Consider the following 19,488-nt stretch of genomic DNA (forward strand, 5'->3'; position numbering starts at 1 on the left):
TTTTATAATGCAATATTTTCATTCCTTTTAAACATGATCTTTCATGTTTAATTTTGAATTCTTAACTGATTTAACTAAATGCCAAACATTAACTAACTAACACAAAACATTTTAAATAGTATACTCAAGAGTGCTTTTTTCCCTGTAAAACAAAGATCACTATCTTTATCCCTACAGGCTAAGAATTTCTTCAAGAAATGATGATTTTTGTAATTAACACTGTCTGCATGCTATAACTTCATCATATTTACTGAGCTACATGAAGAAACCAGGGCAGCAGTTTTAATAATACATAATATTTCCATTGCACACTTTTAGTACGTTTATTGATCAAAAGTTTCTCAAAAGGCCTAGTACAAATACTCACCTTTGCACACCATCCTGTAAATCATGTAAATAACATTAATCCTGTTTTCATTTAAGTCAAATATAATGCCTGCTTTCAGTGGAATAATGATGAGTACAATATCTGATGAAGAGTTTAAAATAGCAGATGGTGTTATCACTTTGAAAGCTGGGAGTTAGCTGCAGAGAAGCAGCAACATGCAGGATATTCTGGTCTTGCACCTTCAGCTAGTGCTGAGCTCTTTAAAGCAGGAACAGAAAGTGATTGATGTTAGGCTGCAAACAGTCTGGTCCTTGCATCCCTGGCGGTGGCGCTTATCGCTTCCCAGCCCTGCTACAGCCATACTTACAGCAGCCTTTGTCAACAAAATGCAGCTATGAAAGGAGCTAGCAGGAATTCTTTGCCAAAAAATTCCTGTCTCAGTGAGCAAGTCACTCTAGGATTACTTGTAAGCACTCATGAACTTCCTAGCAGTCACCTTTTGTGATATGGATAGATAATAAACCTAAATCTTGTCCTAAATGTTGGTAGACAAGCAGTCTCTTATCCAGTGGGAGGTGCAAAAGCTCTCCTATCTGCCTCATAAGTGGCCTAGAGATGCTTGTGTATCTTGCCTAAGATATTTCTAAGCTGATATTGAGTTCTATGTAGCCTCAAAATTATAAAACATAACTCATCACACGTTTTTTCCAAACACTCATAGTTCTGGTTATCAGCACTTATACCCAAGCACGTTTAGATGTGGAGCCATAATAGAGACCATCAGTTTCCCTTGGAATTTTACTGCTCTTTAATTCAATGTAAGAAATACAAAAACGTCAGTCTGTTATATATATACACACATATTTTACAGATATATATATATATTTATATGCACGTGTGTGTGTGTGTGTGTACACATATGATAGCCTCTATTTTTTTGTACGTAGTCTTCTCTGGACTATATATAAGCAAAGACCACAAGTTAGTTCCTTATCTTGGTACAAAGTCAAGGTGATTTATATCTAGCATGAATTAACATCTTTATTTAATTTGAATTTGCTTTGGTAGGAAAACTGTTCTTTCCTAGTCATTCAAAACCAGGGAAAGCTGTTTAAAAATGTAAAAAACATTTTCATGCATTAAATTGAATCAGTCATGATTCAGTTCTGGGTTATGTGGCTAGTCATTAATTAGCCATAATTTATGTGGCCAGGTGATTACTAATTGAAAATATTCCCTATATTTTTGTTACTCAACGTAGTTGTTAGCCCCTGAGTAAATTTTACTGCCCTCTAGCTAGAGAACAGAGCAAGGTATCATAGAAAAGGATGGAGAAACTCTTTGTCTTAATTACAATAAATTCTAAATTGCAAATATCAAAAAACTTAAGTAGGTGAGCTGAAACTGTGTTTCCTGCAAATGGCAATGAAATTTTTTTCTGCTATAACAGACCTCAGCAGACCTCCAAGATGATTAGTCAGTCCTAAAAACCCTACATTCTTCTATATTAAATGTTTTACATTATACATTTTAGATATTAAAATCCGACTATGAACATGGAGAGTATCAGTTTTTGTCTGCAGCATTTCATCTCTCCCTTCTTTAGCAGTATGTTACTATTTGAAATACTTGTGCTTGGATAATACATTTTTTAGCCCAGATGATTTCCTTCAAAGTTCAGTCTGCTCCTTCTGCCTGCTGCAGCTTGACTCTACTGTAGAAAGTTGCAAGGAGTTCCAACAACAGGTAAAAGGACATATTTCAATGGGTAAGGCAGGTAGAATTTCTTAACCACACTTCTTTCACTCAAGAGCAGTGTCGAGTGCATAGATAGACAACCTGAGATCAGGTAATGCCAAAATGCCTCGAGTCACTCAAGAGAATGTAGTGGATAAAACAGAAAGCAGATCCCTCAAGATCTGCAAATTGCTGCACGTAGCTGCACCAGACCCCATTGCAGCAACAAAATTGCACAGACCACTCTAAATGCTCAACATCTCATTTTCATACTGTATTACCTTTGTTCTTCACCATATTTATGAACTAGGAAAGGAAGAAAATCCCCAAACCAATTAGAAATACAAAGAAAACCATGCATAATGCTTGAATTATACAATTACATCCTTCATGGGCCTTTCAGGCTCACATGCTTCCAGTGTAGTTCTGTTAGGCTTATAAAAATATATCCCTCCTGTACTCTGGAAACCCAATCCATTTCAATCTGTAATGTAAATAGTTTCTTTTTAACACGCAGTGTGTGCTGATTTCACCTTAATTATATATTTCCCATTGCAAGAACTCAGACTGTGGGATACTGGGAAAGAATTTAACCAGCAGCCTATAAAAAACAGGGTCTGAAGCTTGGCTTCCATTAACACCTCATTAGCCAGAGTCTGTACTGTATGTAAAATGAGCTAATGATTTTTAAATTAACTTGTCAGCCTATAACTTAATAATGCAGAACTCTATTTCTCTCTAGTATTAACAAGCTATAACACATTTTTATCTCTAAAAATCAACATGAAGCTATTTGAGTACATAGATCTTGATTGGTCATTTTCAAACACTGACCTTTAGGACCTTTAGTGCAATCATAATGTTAATACCAGAAGAAATACTAATTGCAGTGTAAATTTTCTACAAGATAATGGTTTAAGGAAAACACCTTCAAATTCTGGATATAAACCTATCTCAACTTACTAAGAACGACCTTAGAATCATAAAATGACTGCTAGGTGGTTATGAAATCAATTCTCATCTGATAAAGAAGTGGCAAAATTCACATTTGAGTTTACTGTGAATAAAGACCATCATCTACTTTAGCAAAAATCACCATTACAGTTTGCATTGACTTGACAGCTTTAACAGTAGCTCATGAATGCAGGACTTTCATTAACTCCCACTGAAGCAGAGTAAATGGCCATGGAGTCAAACAGGGGTTGCACAATACACCCCTTAATTGGCAGGGGGATTCTGGTATTCCCATCCATCAGGCGACCCCTCTGCAAGGGTTAGGACCTGATCTTGTTGCTGTGGGTTTGGAGACACGTGTGCACTGCAGGTGAAGCTCTGGTTTGCTGTGAGAGCAAAAGATTCTCATTCACTGTCAGACCACTAACTCACTTTCATTGAGCACCATTTTAAAAGTGATAATTTGTAAATATATTAAAAAAGTCAAGGAAGACTCTCTCATTTGTGCAAGCATTCTCTTGACTCTAAGGAAACAAGACTTTATTTAAGACTGGTCTTAAATATCCTGCCATAACAAAAATTCTGATGTCCATAACCTCATCATACTCATCACAGAAGCTTTTAACTTTCCAGCCAGCACTAGCCTATCTTGCAAGGGCCTGAACCCCAATTAGCCACCAACATTTGCAGTTCCAAAGGCAGGCAGTTAGCAGGTCTGCTGACTTCCACATTGCAGGATTTTTGCAGTGAAATTTTTATCTGAGGCTGCAGCTACTCCACAGTGAAAATTTACACATCTGGGCTTCATCTTCTGTACCAGAACAGCAACTCACAGGACAGGCTGAAGCACCTTCATACAGAGGGTACATGGCCATCTCTTTGAAACCACCCCACACCTCCCTGGTACCCACAGCAGCCTTCCTCTGGAGCAATGCAATTAAGATGAGGGTCCCTCCTGCTGTTCCTGTTTAATTAGTGAGGACAGCAGTGACATTTGCTCATTGTCTTCATGCTTGGTCGCTACATTCTTCTGGCTGGGAGGGCTGCAGTAGCTGTTCCCAGGGTGGAAGGCAAGTATGCCATTTCCAACCCTTGGTTGGGGATGTATGGTCAGGCACTCCCTGACTGCAACAGTGCTTGAAAATCAGTCACATTTCCTAAATGTGAAAAATGTGAGAGGGTATTGTACAAGGTGAAATATAAGATAGTGATGCGTGTGACCGTGGTAGGGAATTCATGAGGACGGATCTTTCTAGATCTGAGGGAACTGCCATCAGGCAGGTAAGGTTTGGCCCTCTGTGAGAAATGGATGTTTTAAGATGTCTTTGAAGATATCACAGTTATGATGTGTTATGGCCAAATTACTGGCTCATTGCTGAAACGAGAAGTAGTATGCAGTGAAATGTACACTAATGCCAATCATCAGAAAGCAAATACTACAAGTGAGCAGAGAAGTAGTTAATAGTCACAGCACCATAGTGGGGAGTATGCCAAAACTGTCAGCTAAGCCAAAGTCCTGAACCAACATAACACCAGGTCTATTTGTCTCATTTACTGTGCTTTTCTCATCTCCCTTACCCCACCAGAAGCAAACAAATATCAATAATAATTATAGCCCAAGCAGTTAGATCTAGAAATAAATCAATATTCAAATGCATATTTTCAACAGTAAGAGATGAGAAAGGATTATACAATTAGCATTTGGCACTCATTCCTACTGTATTCTGAAACCATAGGTTAAAAGAAAAGTGATTTATATGTCAAAAGGGGTCATATAATTTATTTCATTCAGAGCAATTAATTGTTTACCTACAAGACAGCTTTTCATGAAAAATACTTTTCTCTAAAACATTTCACTGCCCTGTAAAAGCAAACTCCATTTCTTATAGCTTCCTACAAGACTTTTAGACCAATTATCCTATTCAGCTTCTCCTTCCTTATAATTGGTAATTTAGCTTGCTATATAAAACACAATTAAGCCTTGTTTAGAGTAAAGCTATATACACATGGAGCTCTTAAATCTTAGCCATTCTTAAAATAGGTATTCTAATGTACTTCACACTGGTGCAGCTTAGTTATCACTTGTATAACCATTGAAATGTTCTTGAGTAAATTGGAATTTGCTCATTCCCAACTATATCAGCAAAAAAGAATTTTCTTTTCATCTGTGCTTAAGAGGTAATATCCAATCATTACTGATTGGCCAATAAGTTTATCTTGCACAATTACATTCTTTTCTCTTATTGCAATGATCATCTGTCATACCTGTCTAAGTATATAATCTATAAATGTATGTCCTGCTGCAGAGAACTGAAATGCTGTGGCTATGCACAGGTATTTTTATATATATATACAGGATTAAACCCAAATCATAGGGAAGAGTTTAAATCACATGCAATCCAGGACAGTACAGAGACACTGAAGGAGCTAAGGAAGAATGGTTCTGCCTTCAGGTAATTGAGGCTTAAATAATTTTAAGCAAAAATAAAAGTTATAAGTATTCTACATAAACATGTCAGAAAAAATAACATTTTTTCTTTAGGTAACTCAGTCAAACAGCAAACAGACTTACATTGGCAGGTACTCATTTTAATTATAGTGTGATGACACTTGCTAGTTTAGAAAATGAATCATATGGTTGCACAGGAATTCAGTCCTTTTGCCTTAGCTATATTTGTAGACAGATAGAATTCTAAAAGCGAAACAGACATTTAATTGTTCAAGAGTTACATGATGTACATTTATTCAGCAATAATTTCAGGTTATCTTCTCCATTTCTTTCCTTCTCATTAAGAGAGCTGGCAGCCTTCTTGCAGCATGGAGACTAAGAGAGAATGACATGCAAATCTAACACCCTTTCAGGTTCAAGAATATTTCAGCAGTCTAAAATCATGACTCCAAGTACCTTAAGTCTTCCAGAATTCAGTAAACTTAATCTTAAGATGCAGTTTAGTACAAGGAAACAATTCACAAGATTTCTGAACAGGAATATATAACTCTATCAAAGGACCATAATTTAACCCTGATGCAATACATTCGGTGAAGTCAGTGAACTTGCAGAGTATAAAGTCTTTAAAAAGCTGACACACTGACCTACCTTTATGTGACAGACGTAACCTTGGTTGCCTCGTATCTGCTGTGTGACATCCAGCTGGTGACTCTAGTAACAAGCCATAGAGTGCCAGGATTAGAAGGTCCTGAGCAGATGCCATCCTGCCCAGGATAAATTTCTTGTTCTCTTCACTGAGCTGCTGCTGTTTGTTTGTTGTTTTGGTGAGCTGTTTTTAAGGCTCCAACTTCCACTTCTAGTTTGCCAGTGCAGTTAATTCTCTCTCTTTGGTCAGTTTGTGGGGTGTCTCTGTGGGAAATTCGGCGTTCATCAGAGCAGCGCACAGTCCCAGCTAGCCACTTGTCAAGCTGTGCAAATGTCATGTAAAAATATTCCCTCCCTAGGACAATTGTTTATAAAGTGCAAGGACATTCCAAGGCGTTACTCTGCAGTGTTGTGTCTTGAGCTGTCTTTATAACTCTGCCAGTGGATTCAGGAAGAAGCTGTATTTTCAGTCCCTCCTGCAAGGCAATTCATTCAAAGAAGGAGGGAGGGAGGAAAAAAAAAAAAAAACCAAAAAAAAAAAACGGAAAAAAGGAGAAAGCACCCTCCTCCTTGGTGCTCCTCAGAACTGAGCCCCTTGCTCTGACTTGCCAAACAGCTAGCTTTAATTCACCTTTCACCTTTGCTAATTAAAACCAAGAAGTGCCATTCCCTGCTGGAGTTGCAGATCCACGCAGCGGGAAGCCGGGCTGTCAGGCTGCTGTATTCACTGGGAAAGTTCAGGGAGGGTTTGGGCAATGCTCAGCACTGCCTGCTTCCAGGAGCGTTTAACACACGTGCCGGGCTCCCATTCCTCGATTGCTTTGTGGTTTCACGGGGTAAAGCGCCTGGAGAAGGGGCAGAATTCCTCCTGCCCCTCCCTTTCCAAAAGTCATTTCAGCTTCTGTTCCATCTCAGTTTAGAGGAGGATCAACCCTTGCATTAACCATTTAGGTACATTATCACTTAGTGCCGTTGAACAGCATGCTCTTAAGTGGATGGGGGTAAAAAGATTCTAGTTGTATACACTTTCTCACTTTAAAGAAAAAGGATCTGCTTTTTACAATTTTTCCCCCTTATGTGCTTTTACACAGTAGCTTCTCCCCTTCACATTTTAAATGTCTCTGAGTCTGGAACTAAGGTTACTATCATCTACATATGTCAATAAAATTATTTATTTATCTGACTAGATGCCTATAGGATTGGGCAGTATTAAAAAAAATATAAAAGCCTGATGAAAGCACTGTGATGATTAACAGCATCAGATTTAAAAGTGCCAAGCAGCTACCTCTTACACCACTAACTTAATCTCCTTTTTTACATGTGTGACTTAAAAATATACCCATGGCAAGAACTAGGTTTTTATACATCAAAACTACAGATGTCTGGAATACATTAATTAAGGAATAAAGTTCTCTGTAATTAAGATCTCATGCATATAATCATTCAGGTTTATGCAAGGTGCATTTTAGATATTAACAATGACACTTTTTAAATAGGATGAAGCATTAAAGTCATGTTAAGTCTTTATACTTCTCACTGTTTTTTAACAGAAAAAGAATCACAAAGAAAAGAAAACGAAAACTAATATATGCATTTGACAATAATGCACTCGAAAAATTGGTAGGCAACCAGAGATAATAATATCTGGAGAGAAAGATTTAATAAGACATGTCTGTATGCCAGCAAACTGAAAAGAACCCAGAACAATAATATAATGAAATGCTAATAAATGTAATAGCAGGATACATGGATGGGAGAGGACAGATCTGTTCAAGAAGAATAAAATATATGAACTACTAGGACAGAGAAAAAATAATGCAGCTTTGGTGAAAGGACAGAAGTAAATCAACAGAGTGCCCAAGGACTCCTGGAGGCTTCTGTATAATCAGGGGCAGGGAGCAGGTCATGTCTACCTGTTAGTTCTCCAAGAGCAGGTCATGTACACATACCTGGACTTGCTTTGAATCAGCTGGAAGCTGTGCCAGCAGCAGCTGAACCACAGGAGCACAAGCTAAATCACACAGCTATTTGCTCCAATTCTTGCACACAATTGCAGGTTGCAGAGGATTTTATGCTGATGTGCCAGCTGTCTGGCAGTAGCTCAGCATGAGGACTCGAGATATTGTCAGTTGAGAAGGCAATGCAGACTCTGCCTCCAAGCCAGACCTCAGCAGAGATGAGTTTGTATCCACCTGATGGGATTGTTATTACTGACACCTTTCTGGAGTACTGAGGCATACAGGTGTTGTGCCTTTGGCCATTAAGTTCTGCTGTAAAGCTGCATGATCTGGTGCCTGTTAAAGTTAGTGAAGACCTCTTTGGTTGTGATACTGTGAGTTCTTACTGAAATATTTGCATTTTTCTTTAAAAAAAATGTAAATCAAAACCACCCCACAAACATACAATTAAGGCATTTCTCAGACTCATTCTCTGTCATCATACACCTACAAAATGTAAACATTTCTGATTCTGAGGTAGTCCAAATGGAATTTTTTCTTTGAAAAATCTCATTGTGTAAAATTTAATACTTCTTCTTATTTATGATATATAGTATCAAAAAGGACACAAAAATCCAAATGCGCGCTCACACTAGAAAGCTAAAACCATATTCAGTGAGTAAAGCAAATATTAGTGCAAAATCTCAAATCTTACCTCTCTCTAGAACTCCTCTCCAAGCTGCTATTTGGTGGTTTTTATTAATTTTCCTGGGCTTCAGCTGGCATTTGAGATACTTAACAGACTGAACAGGTACACTTTGGTTATCCTGAGATGGTACCAAAAAGGTTAGAGTGGCAAATTCAAAACAATTTCTCCGACATTAAAGTTCTGTTCTGATTTTCCAGCTGGGGAAAGGAGCTGCTGGAAGCCATGGGCCTTGTTTTGTATTTAGATAAGATGTAGGGTGCAGCAGGTCTATTCAAACAAATACACACATACAAATAAGGGCAATTCCCCACCAACCTGAGCTCACATGCACTCACTTGCATTTCTAACCTCACAAATCCCAGCCATTACACATCCCTTGGCTCTCACAAACATAACGTGACCCAGGGCTGGAACTACAGAGGAGTCAGAAATACCCAAACAAGCTGATTTTCATATTTGTGCCCAAGGACAAAGCTTTTTTGTCTGAAATCTGATTCCCAAGCAGGGTGGGCTGTGTGGGTGCCTCAGGCTCCTTCCCTGCCTGCCGAGGGAAGGGCTGGGGCAAAGGCACAGAGGCAGAAGCTGGAGATGCTGCTCAATGTTCAGGCTTTGGCTGTCAGCAAGAAATCTGGGAATGGCTGTTGGGCATGGGGAAAGATTCCTGCACTGGAAAATAGCCTAACAATAGAAAAGGAAAATTCAGATATCAGTGCATGCAGGAGATAGATTTTTTTTCCCCCCTAAGTTTGTGTTCTCATAGGGTAAATCCTCTCTTTATAATTTGCAAATTGCTGTGTGAGGATTGCAAGCCTTTACAGCCTTACACAACAAGTTTTGTAGCAAAGCAAGTGGTGGAAAGGTACACACAATTTCAACCCAAGAGAAATGTGTGGCCTCAGGCAAGGCAGTCAAGCTCTATACCTCAGCATCTTTTCAATTTAATAGGTACACAGTCTTGCCCCAAGGGGTTAGACTTTTTCCTATTCTGTTTTAAAGAGTAGGTAGAAGGATGGCAACACAGATGTTCAAATATTAGGATTCAGTCTTAGATCAGTACAAACACAAAGCCCCAGGGCTATGGAGCTCTCATGTAGTGCAGTACAAGGGTCTCTGAAGAGTAAACAAGGTGGGTTTACTCCTTATTTTCTGTTTAATAAGGCAAATACTACAGATCTCTGTCAAACCTGAGTTTGTTTCAGTACTATAATTGCCATTTAAGTAAATGCTGACAGATAAGGGAAAAAAATGCCTGAAAACATGCCTGTAAGTAGAGTATTTCAAAATTCAAATGGAAACTTTATATTTGATTGACAGTGTAGAATCCCTATAATTACACTATCCTACAGAGGAAGATGATAAGTTTTTTTAAATGGGGGAAAAGAAGGTTTCTGTGTTCATATGCAGTCTTTATGTACAATAAAGAAGTCCATTAAAAGAACTAAAAATTAATTGTGAGTTGCTATGTGAAATCTGTGAACCATAGTTTGATTTGCTACAGCTGCTGCAAATCCAGAGGAATCGTAACGAAATTGTTGAGCCTCTAAAAAAAAAATCTAAGAACTCTAACACAAAATACTTCTGACATATTGTGTGAACTGGTTTAACTGATAGAGAAATGTAAACACAGGAGCCCGACATAAATAAGTAGATCTGCAGCTACTAGAACTAGTAACAAATTCTAAACATTATAACCATAAAGCAAAATGAAATGTTTAGAAAATTTAAAGCTGGGGTGGTCCAAGATTTGCCGTAACCATAACTGGAAACCAGGTTTAAAATTTACAAAACTGCTTCCTTCTTCTGATGACAATACACTGAACTAAAGCAGGAATCCTTTCTTTCTTTCTGTCTGTCTGACTATGGTTGCAGATCTAAAGAAGGTGAGCCACCCCAAAAGGAATTGTGTGGCCTTCACCAAATTTAATGGTACCTGTATTTGCATTAGTACAGTACTTGCAGTAGATGGATCACACAGGTAATGATATCTTCATTTATTTAATACAAAAAGATTTAAAAGGCACTTAAATAACAACTTATTTTACAGTGCTTCATCTGTAAATCTTTCTTATGCCACTACTTGTCTACTGGGCATTTCAGTTCATATTGACATGATGACTTTCAAATTTTGTCTTACAAAAATTCTTACAACAGAGGTAGGATTTGAAGGAAAGATCTATAATACATCATGTAAGTGTTACCTCTGCCTTATCTCTGCCTCTGAGGTGGGAATTCATGTCTGCTCCAGTCTCCATTGCAAACTGGCCACTGACTCCCCCATGTGAGCTGTACTGGGAGAAATGGTCACACCAAACTGAGTCAGGTACTGCAGCATCCCAGCTCCCAGTCAACCCATAAAAATTCCGTGGACACATTTGTTAAGAGCGCTGACAAGACACAACAAGAAAGCAAAAAAGCTGATCCTACAGGTGAGTAGTCACTCAATAATATTCTCTGGAATCTCAGTGAAAAAGGAGCAGAACCACCACCACTTCAGTGACCCCACTGACCAGTGACCCTCAGGAGGATATGCTAACTGATAGCAGAAGAATGCTGCCAGATCTTGGCTTGTTGCAAGGAAATAGCAGTAAATAATAATAAGACTTGATCTTCTGTGGAATTTTCCGACTAGAAGTGTTTTAGCTCTTTGCTTTTGTCATGGAGAATTGGACCCTAACCTTGTGTGAAACTAGAAGTGTTTGTATGGGATGTCTCCAGGACGGGGAAGTGTTATTTCTCTTGTTTTATACACAGTGCATTCTCTTTGATCCAAGATCAAATTTAGACAATATTCATTAAGCAAAGGATTTTGACTGAACATGAACCTGTACTTCAAACTAGCCACAAAATTACATGATAAATTAATGCTCTGGAAGAAGAAAAAGAGTCTCAATTAAATTACATCCCTCAGCTCCAGAAGCACAGGGTTTTGACAGGTAAATATAGAAACATGCTGTCCTTGGAACATTAGTGTTTGCAGTCACATCATTTCTATGTGTAATTACAGGTGAATGTCAATACTGCTTGAGACATAGAGTGGATATTTTGGCTAACCTATAAAAAACAGGAATAAATATTTATTTTTTCAAATTCAGGCTTCTTAACATATATAGGTTGGACTAAAAAACCAGGCATATCAGTGTATCTTATTCCTGAAATCAACTCCATGTGCCTGACTTACGATTAATGCATGGGTCACAGCAATCTGTACGGTTAGTTATGGATGAAAATCAAATTACTGATTTCTCTAGAGGAATGTAGTTTTGATGATATTTTTGCTACTAAATAATTACTGAAGTCTCTCAAAAGAAAAAAATAAATGAAACAGTTAGCTGTTAGTTGAAGATGAAATATGGCATGACATATTTCCTATCCTGATCACTGAGCAGGAAATAAAAATGTAATCGTTAAAAGTCTAATATTAATTAGATATTTCCTATTAACTCAGAATGAGGGATATATTTTATTAAAAATTAATGATGCCCTTTTTTGTCCCAAATTATCAATGTAAATTCTGTTTAGTTCTCCCTTTACATGATTTTTCTTCCAGTTGATTTTTTCTTGGTTCTTCATTACTTAAAAAGGAGGCAAAACAATAAAAAAATAGCTAGTTAAGAAAGGATTCTGTTTTATGGCTTAAAGGTGCCATTTAGGGGCCTCAGTTCTTAGCTATTAATTTCTCTACAGAAGAATAAGTAATTTGCCCACTGTTGAAGACAGTTGTAGACAATATCTTTCCACGATCAGACATGCAAAATTATAATAAACACCTTTTCTGTCTGAAGCCTATGACCATCATTTAATGCAATTATCATCTTAAGGTGAAATGAAAAGCATTTGTTAAAAAATGAACCATTTTTACTACAAATCAATTGCAGGTTTTAGAGCTACAAATGCATTTTGATGCAGAATATTTAAAAATCAATACCAGTTTTATTGCCCACTAAAAGATTCCACATTCCTGTTTGAGCAAGATGATTACATCATCAGTTTTGGACACGAGTTCTGGGCTAAACTTAGTTTGCATTTTTACTCCTAGTAGTGGAAGATGTATGCCACGACAGATCCCAAACACAGAGAGCTGGTACATGCTATGGCATTTGCAGCAGTGGGACATAATCTGCTTTCAGGAATATATTAGATTTCTTGTGACAGCAACGTGGGTCCAAAACCTGAGGGAAAGGTGAAGTAAATCTAAAGAAATCATTTTGGCATTTAACAGAGAGTGTGCTTGGAAGTGAGCTGTCCTTATTCAGCTTCAGCACACAAAGAAGCTTAGCGGATACACTTCTGTGTCACAGTGGTTGAAGCATTAATTCTCCCCTTGGCTTAGAGATGTTCCTAGGTATATATCCTGCTTTGAATCCCTGTACAGCTGTCAGGCAGCTGACACCCAGGTGCTGGGATGCTGAGCACACAAATCCCCAGTGTTTTGCAGCAGCTCCTGGTGAGCCGTGGCTGATCTCACTGCAGCCGTGGGCAGCTTTGGGAAGGAGTTCTCAAACCTTTCAGACTGTACAAAACCTCTCCAAGAAAAGAGCCCCCAGTGTGGTGAGAACTGAAAAATCTGTTTCCCTTGAGGTCTTCAGAAATCCCAGCATTAACCAGATGATAGTTTTCAAAGGAGAAAACCACAAAATCCATTGCTGTGTTTCCAACCACTTTACTGTACGCACACACCCTCCCTGCACCCACGCTCTGTGTGAGGGAACTTCTGCTCTGACTGACTGACTGCACTTTGCTGTGTGGTACCTGAAACAAAAAGATCTGGCTCTTCATTCAGAACTTGGGTGTTCTTTACACCACAAATTATTTTTTTAATCTGCTTATTATTATTATTATTATAATGAAGAAGTCTTTATCATTGGATTTCGCTTTTGGCATCTGTCTAGACAAATATTTATTTGAACCACCAACACATTCACTTAAAGAAAAAGAGAAAAAAGGAAACAAAAAAACCCTGAAACCAAGGGCTTTAATAAATTTTCTTTTTTGAAGAGCCAACAACTTCAGCTTTCAAGAAATCCCTGGACAGGGTATCAAACAGCATTAAGTAAATCCTTTAAATTACAACCCTGAGGAAGTGAAAGAGGAGTTTCAGTCCATTTGAAAACTAGGTAAGTGAATAATTTATCTCAGGGAAATATGTTGTCTACCTGTTCAGGTTCATTTATATCATTATTAAGGCTGTTCAAATACTACTCTCATCTGCTGAGATACTGCCCTCTTCATAATCATATTACATTGTTCCAGTAGCAAAACCTATGGTTTCAGTCATTAGAAGAACTACTCAGAAATCCAGTGCTATAATTGTGCAGGGAAAGTGCAATAGTATTTCAAGATGTGAGAAAACCATCAAAAATCAAATCCTGAGGCTCTGATACAGAAACTTCATCTAGACAAATTCCCCCAATTCAAAAGAGCAGTAATGAGATAAAAGCATAAACAGGAGGTGAGCAATTTTCTGTGTGTGAAAGGCTGTCCTCAGGCAAGGGAGGTTTGCTCCCTTTCCATAGCAGAGCTGAATTCAAACTTAGAGGCTGGAGCTGTGAAACAAGCTACCAAGGAAATCAAGGGCAGCTTCAGAGCAGCAGGGTGAATGAGGCAGTGGACTGGCTGGCTCGGGATGTGGTCAAAGCCATGTTATTTGAGGCATTTTTAACTAGGCTACCCTGCCCTGCTGGGGAGGTGTACCGGATGATGTATTAGTTGTTTTCCATCCCTGGATGCCATGATCTTATAAATGTTGTGGCTCAGGACCGTGTCTCCTTTGAATTTACAAAACCACTTTGTATGTAGTGGGCAAGGCAAGGTTTAGAGAACCAATTAATTAGACCAGAACAAGACTATTTTTACAGGGACATAGTACATTGGGTGAAGGCACAGTGAAAACCACATTTCTCTGGTTAATGTCTCTGTAGGGATTCTCTGAATCATAATTTGTTTTTATATGTGACCATCTTCCTCTAAGACCAAGGAAGGGCACGACCTAAAAGGCAAAGTCACCATAGACTGTAGTTTAGTCTGCTATGACTTCCCTACTCTAACAGAAAGCACATGTGTAGTCCTTAAAATAGAAAAGTTAAAGTAGACAAAACCAGAAGGACAGACAAATTATGGCTGCCTGGGGGAATCCCTGATTTACAATGCAGCAAGTTGTACAGTCTGGTGTTGCTGTGTTAGGTTAATGCTCAGCATAACTACCATAGTAGCTGCTATGATAAAGTTTTAAAAATAACAATAATTAAAATATTATTTGTGGAATCATCTGGAATATAGAAGTGCTCTGTAAAATGTGGAACCCTCTCATTTTGGTTCCTATGTATCACTCCTGCACTCTGTGTAGCTCTTACTCCTTCAGTTAAATTTTCCTATGGATTCAGAGCCAAATTATTGCATCATCAGAAAGGCCAGAAACAGGATGGCCTGATTCTCTGGTTGTGTGAAATGACTTGATTCAATTTCTATTAATAGGGACAGCTAAGAACACCAAATATCCTGAAATTATTACTGTTGGTGAGAAGTATATTAATAGAATATTCTATTAACATTCATACAAGACCACTATTTTATGCCTTAAATTCACAAAACAAAATGTTTGGGGTTGAATCAAGTTAGTTGCAGTATTATTTGTGAAAAAATGAAAAGACTATAAATAAAATAAATTTTTTCTGTTCCAATAATCCAAGGCAACAGATTTTCCCTTCTGACTACAAACAGTTCCACTGATTTTAACAGTGGCTTTCATGTGCTTCAAGTTAATGTTCAATGATTTGCTGAGTTGGGCTTCAAAATCCTGGATTTTTTTAGTAACATAAAAATAAGAAATGAAACAGAAAAATTTTGTTCCCAGTGTTAGAAAAGAACAACATAATTTTTAGTTTTAAACCTGTTTATCCTTTTCTTGGGAATTTCCCCAAAACAGATGATAATTTTCAGGAAACTAATTCCAGATAAAGACCCAAATTTTGCATGTGTACATTAAAAAAAATGGTCCAAAGTGAAAAACGAAGGTGTTAGTTGAGCAGAACCAGTTCCAGAGATTGAGGGCAAGCAAAGGGAGGCCAGGACTGGAAGTGGGATTTGGAATTATGTCTCCAGTGCTAAGGGAACTGGGGGATGTTTACTGGCTACAAGAACCTGTGTCCATACAGCTTAGGGATAACAAACTATAGAGCAGATTGGTCACATCCACTTACATAAAGTGTGGACCAAAGGTTTTCCTGGAATCCTGAGGTCCTGAGGTGTGATTATCATCCTTTGTGTTTCACTAGTTTCGAATTGTCTAATAATACTTGAGGGCTGTGTTACAGTTCACTAGTTTGGCAATGTTATGAAACAAAATAAAGTTTCTGCAATTGCATGTCATCAGGTGAGTTACTTAGTGACTAAACACTTACTATAGGTAATTTCTGGTCTCAAGGTCAAGGCATGCTCAAGTTTGAGAAGATTCACCTGTAGCCTGTATTAAAGTGATGGTTATGAATAAAAAAAGTAAATGTTATAGAAGGAAAGGAGCTAACGTTACCTGGGGAGAAACAGGAGGGTAGGCTCAGTGTGCATCTGTCCACATGGACACTTAGCTCTGATTGAGACTATGTTTTTGGAGTGAATTTTCTGATTCACACACCACATCCCGGGTTGCAGTGTACAGGAATGGGAGAAGATACAAAGTGGATTCCTTTGGGATGAAACTAAACTGGAAGATACATCTGAGTACTGCACCCAACATGCTCCTGCTGTTGCTGGGCACCAGTCCATGGTATCAAACTACAGCTATTCCAAAATTAAGCTGGAATTCACGTTAATGTTATAAAAACTGATCCCAGTGACTGCTGTCTGCTGGCAAATCATATTGAATTCATTGAACGATTTCAGATACAACTATTTTCATGGAAAAAATCTAGGAAGTGATTAGGCTCATTAAACTTTTAAAGCAAGAATATGTATCATTCCTGTCCTAATCCACTACATCAGTGATTAGATATCCACAGCTGAGAGATCCAACTGTAAATTATGTCAACATTTTATTTAAATTCATAAATCTGAACTCCTCTTGGTTTTTTGTTTGTTATTTTTCTTCAATATGCCAGTGCATCAAGTTGATCTGTGGCCCAATATTTTTACATTTTCACCTCAAACAAAAGGATTATCTGACAAAGATCTGCTTGGACCTTTACTCTGAGATTCACTATGGATGTAATCTTTCATTCAGGAAAATAATTTTTTTTTCCACTGAGACAGATAAAAAGAATTTTGCGTTCTATTCCACTTGAAACTTAATTTTCGTTTTTAAAGTATCAAAACCACTTTTTCACTTTTCAAGTACTGAAGTACAGTTATTCACATAGCACTTTTCACAGGACCTCCCCAGATCCAGCACACAGTTCCCATGTTCAACCCCTCAGACGGAAACACTCAGCAAAATGGAAGCCTGTCTGAGAAAGATTACTATTACTTGTCACTTTTATGGAAATATGCCATTTTCTTTTAAAAAAGGGGTGTGCTTGATCAAGAGAGCCTGCCAACTAAAATTATATATTTATAAACACATAAATCTTGATCAGCCATAGCTGGGAGCTTATTTCTCTGTGGGCTGAACACCCAACAAATGACCAATTGACTTCTATGTTTGAATAGCTGTAAGATGGGAGGAATTATTTGGTACTGGAGGTCATATTTTATTTATTTCAGTTCAAGGGCCAGTAATTTTCCACAGCTAATATTCTGTTTTTAAAATATCTTTAAATTATCTCCCTAAAAATAAAATTGCATGCTCACAGATGTCTTTCACTGGCACTTAACTTTTGGAAAGTCTTAATTTTAAGCTTGTGTCACTGAACTGGCTCTTTCCAGAGATATTCTCAGGAATTTGTCTTAGGGTAAAGGTTTCCGTATTTTTTCCCAGATTTTAATGTCTCAGGATCTTACGATTATTTTCTTATAATTTCTGTAGAAGACTCACAACCTGGACTCCCAAAACCCATGATCTGAAAAATGTCTTTCACTGAGCAATAATTCACTATCATCACATTTCCCAGTCTTTTTTTGTTTTGTTTTGGTTTTTTGGTTTTTTTTTTCCTATTTTTTGTTGAGAAATTAATAGTTGTGAAGAGGACTGCTCTGTTTGAAAGAAACAAGAAGTACATATAGAATTCACTAGAAAGTGGCCTACATTCCTTTGGACAAAGAAAAGAAAAGAAGGAGAGTGCCTTGGTGCCAAAAAGAATTTGCAAGCTATATGCCAAAGAGGAGCCAACACAGAGTGATGGAATTGGTGCACAGTGAAATTGAGGAATGTCATTTCAGGTAATTGTGTTTTTAGGATAGGATGTGAAAACATCCTAAATGGAAGGTGAAACTACAAGAGAAGGTTTCAAAGGAGCTGAGAGCAGGTGGTATTAAATGCTTAGATAATAGTATTAAGGTCCCAATGAGAGGATGGACACAGGTGGTTCATGTCTGTGGACCTGTTCAGCTTTGCCTCCATGGCCACAGCAGTGGAAGAAGTGATCAGTTCTGTTTGACTTATGTACCTGCAGTTAATTTTAGAAGCAGCAGCACACACACAGAGAGAGAGGGAGGCATCATACATTTTGGTGCTGAAGTGTACGTCAGTACTGATGAAAGAAAAATCCAAACACCATCAACCTTGTTCACAAGAACTACACGATTGTGTGCAATCGAGTCTATATTTGTCCTTTTTTTCACTGTAGCTGACAAGATGACGCGTTCATTTTAGGGCATTAAATGTTGCTGAAAATGAGACTCAGCCCAGACATGTCACACTAACCACTGGTCAATAAAACTAGAAATTAGCCTGCTGTAGCTGCTAATGTTCTGGACAGGATTTGGCCTGGAACAAATCCCTACAACTGCTGGTACTCTGAAAGTTGTGAATTCAAATCAGAAATTATATTCTGTAGACTGTATTAATTTTGGAACTATATTCTTCATAAATGTGTACGTTCGTTCTGTGTTACTTGGAAGATAGAGAATGCAAAGCATTTGGAAAGAATTAAAAAATTATAATCAGTAACAGTTTTGAAAACTGGTTTTAATTTGTATCTCCTCCTTAGCTCAGACTGCCCTTCATCCCTGTGGGGTTTTCACAGCCATACAGATTTGATTGACTCCTTGGTAGCAAGAGCTCATTTACATTTCCTGAACTTTAGTCTACTGTAAAGGCTCATAGTAACGTTTAGAATGCTGACCATTGACCAAATTGCCTGAAAATGCAACTTTTTTGGGGTTGGAATTCCTCACTTCTTTCCATCTTATAAATAGCACATAACATTTCATGTCTGAGTTCCTTCTATTAAGGGTAATATTTTTAATATCACCAGGTAGCAAAATGGAATTCTAAATCTCACTGGATATTTTGGATTAAATTCCTGCCTCATAAAAACGTAATAAAATTAAAATGTGAAATATTCAAAGTAATTAATAATAATTTGCTTTTTGTGATCCACAAGTTGCTTTTAGGCATGCATTTTAGTCTCCTTCAGTCCTTAGTCATCAATTTCTTCCTTTTTTGTAATTTTTATTCATATGGATAATTTCTAAAGTTAAATAATCATAAAATTTGAAATCAAAAGTTAGAAAAAGGATTTTATTTGTAAAGTTTGTTTCTATATTGGAGAACAAGAAAAGAACACATATAAACAGGTAGATAGACAGAACAACAGCTACATAATTCTCAGAGGATAACTGCTTAACAGTCTTTTTCTCC

The 19,488-nt window shown here is 37.6% G+C and overlaps 1 protein-coding gene across 1 annotated transcript in view; it reads right to left on the minus strand.

The window, feature by feature from the left end:
- SEMA3E (semaphorin 3E) overlaps positions 1-6,913 on the minus strand; it is a 129,529-nt gene extending 122,616 nt beyond the window's left edge. The window contains exon 1 of the mRNA XM_014884319.2: positions 6,117-6,913. Within this exon, the coding sequence (XP_014739805.1) occupies positions 6,117-6,231 (115 nt within the window). The 5' untranslated portion in view covers positions 6,232-6,913. The remainder of the gene's footprint in view (positions 1-6,116) is intronic.
- Between the last annotated feature and the right edge of the window lie 12,575 nt (positions 6,914-19,488).

This window comes from Sturnus vulgaris, chromosome 5, assembly GCF_052056855.1.
Source record: "Sturnus vulgaris isolate bStuVul1 chromosome 5, bStuVul1.hap1, whole genome shotgun sequence".
NCBI classification, from domain to species: domain Eukaryota; kingdom Metazoa; phylum Chordata; class Aves; order Passeriformes; family Sturnidae; genus Sturnus; species Sturnus vulgaris.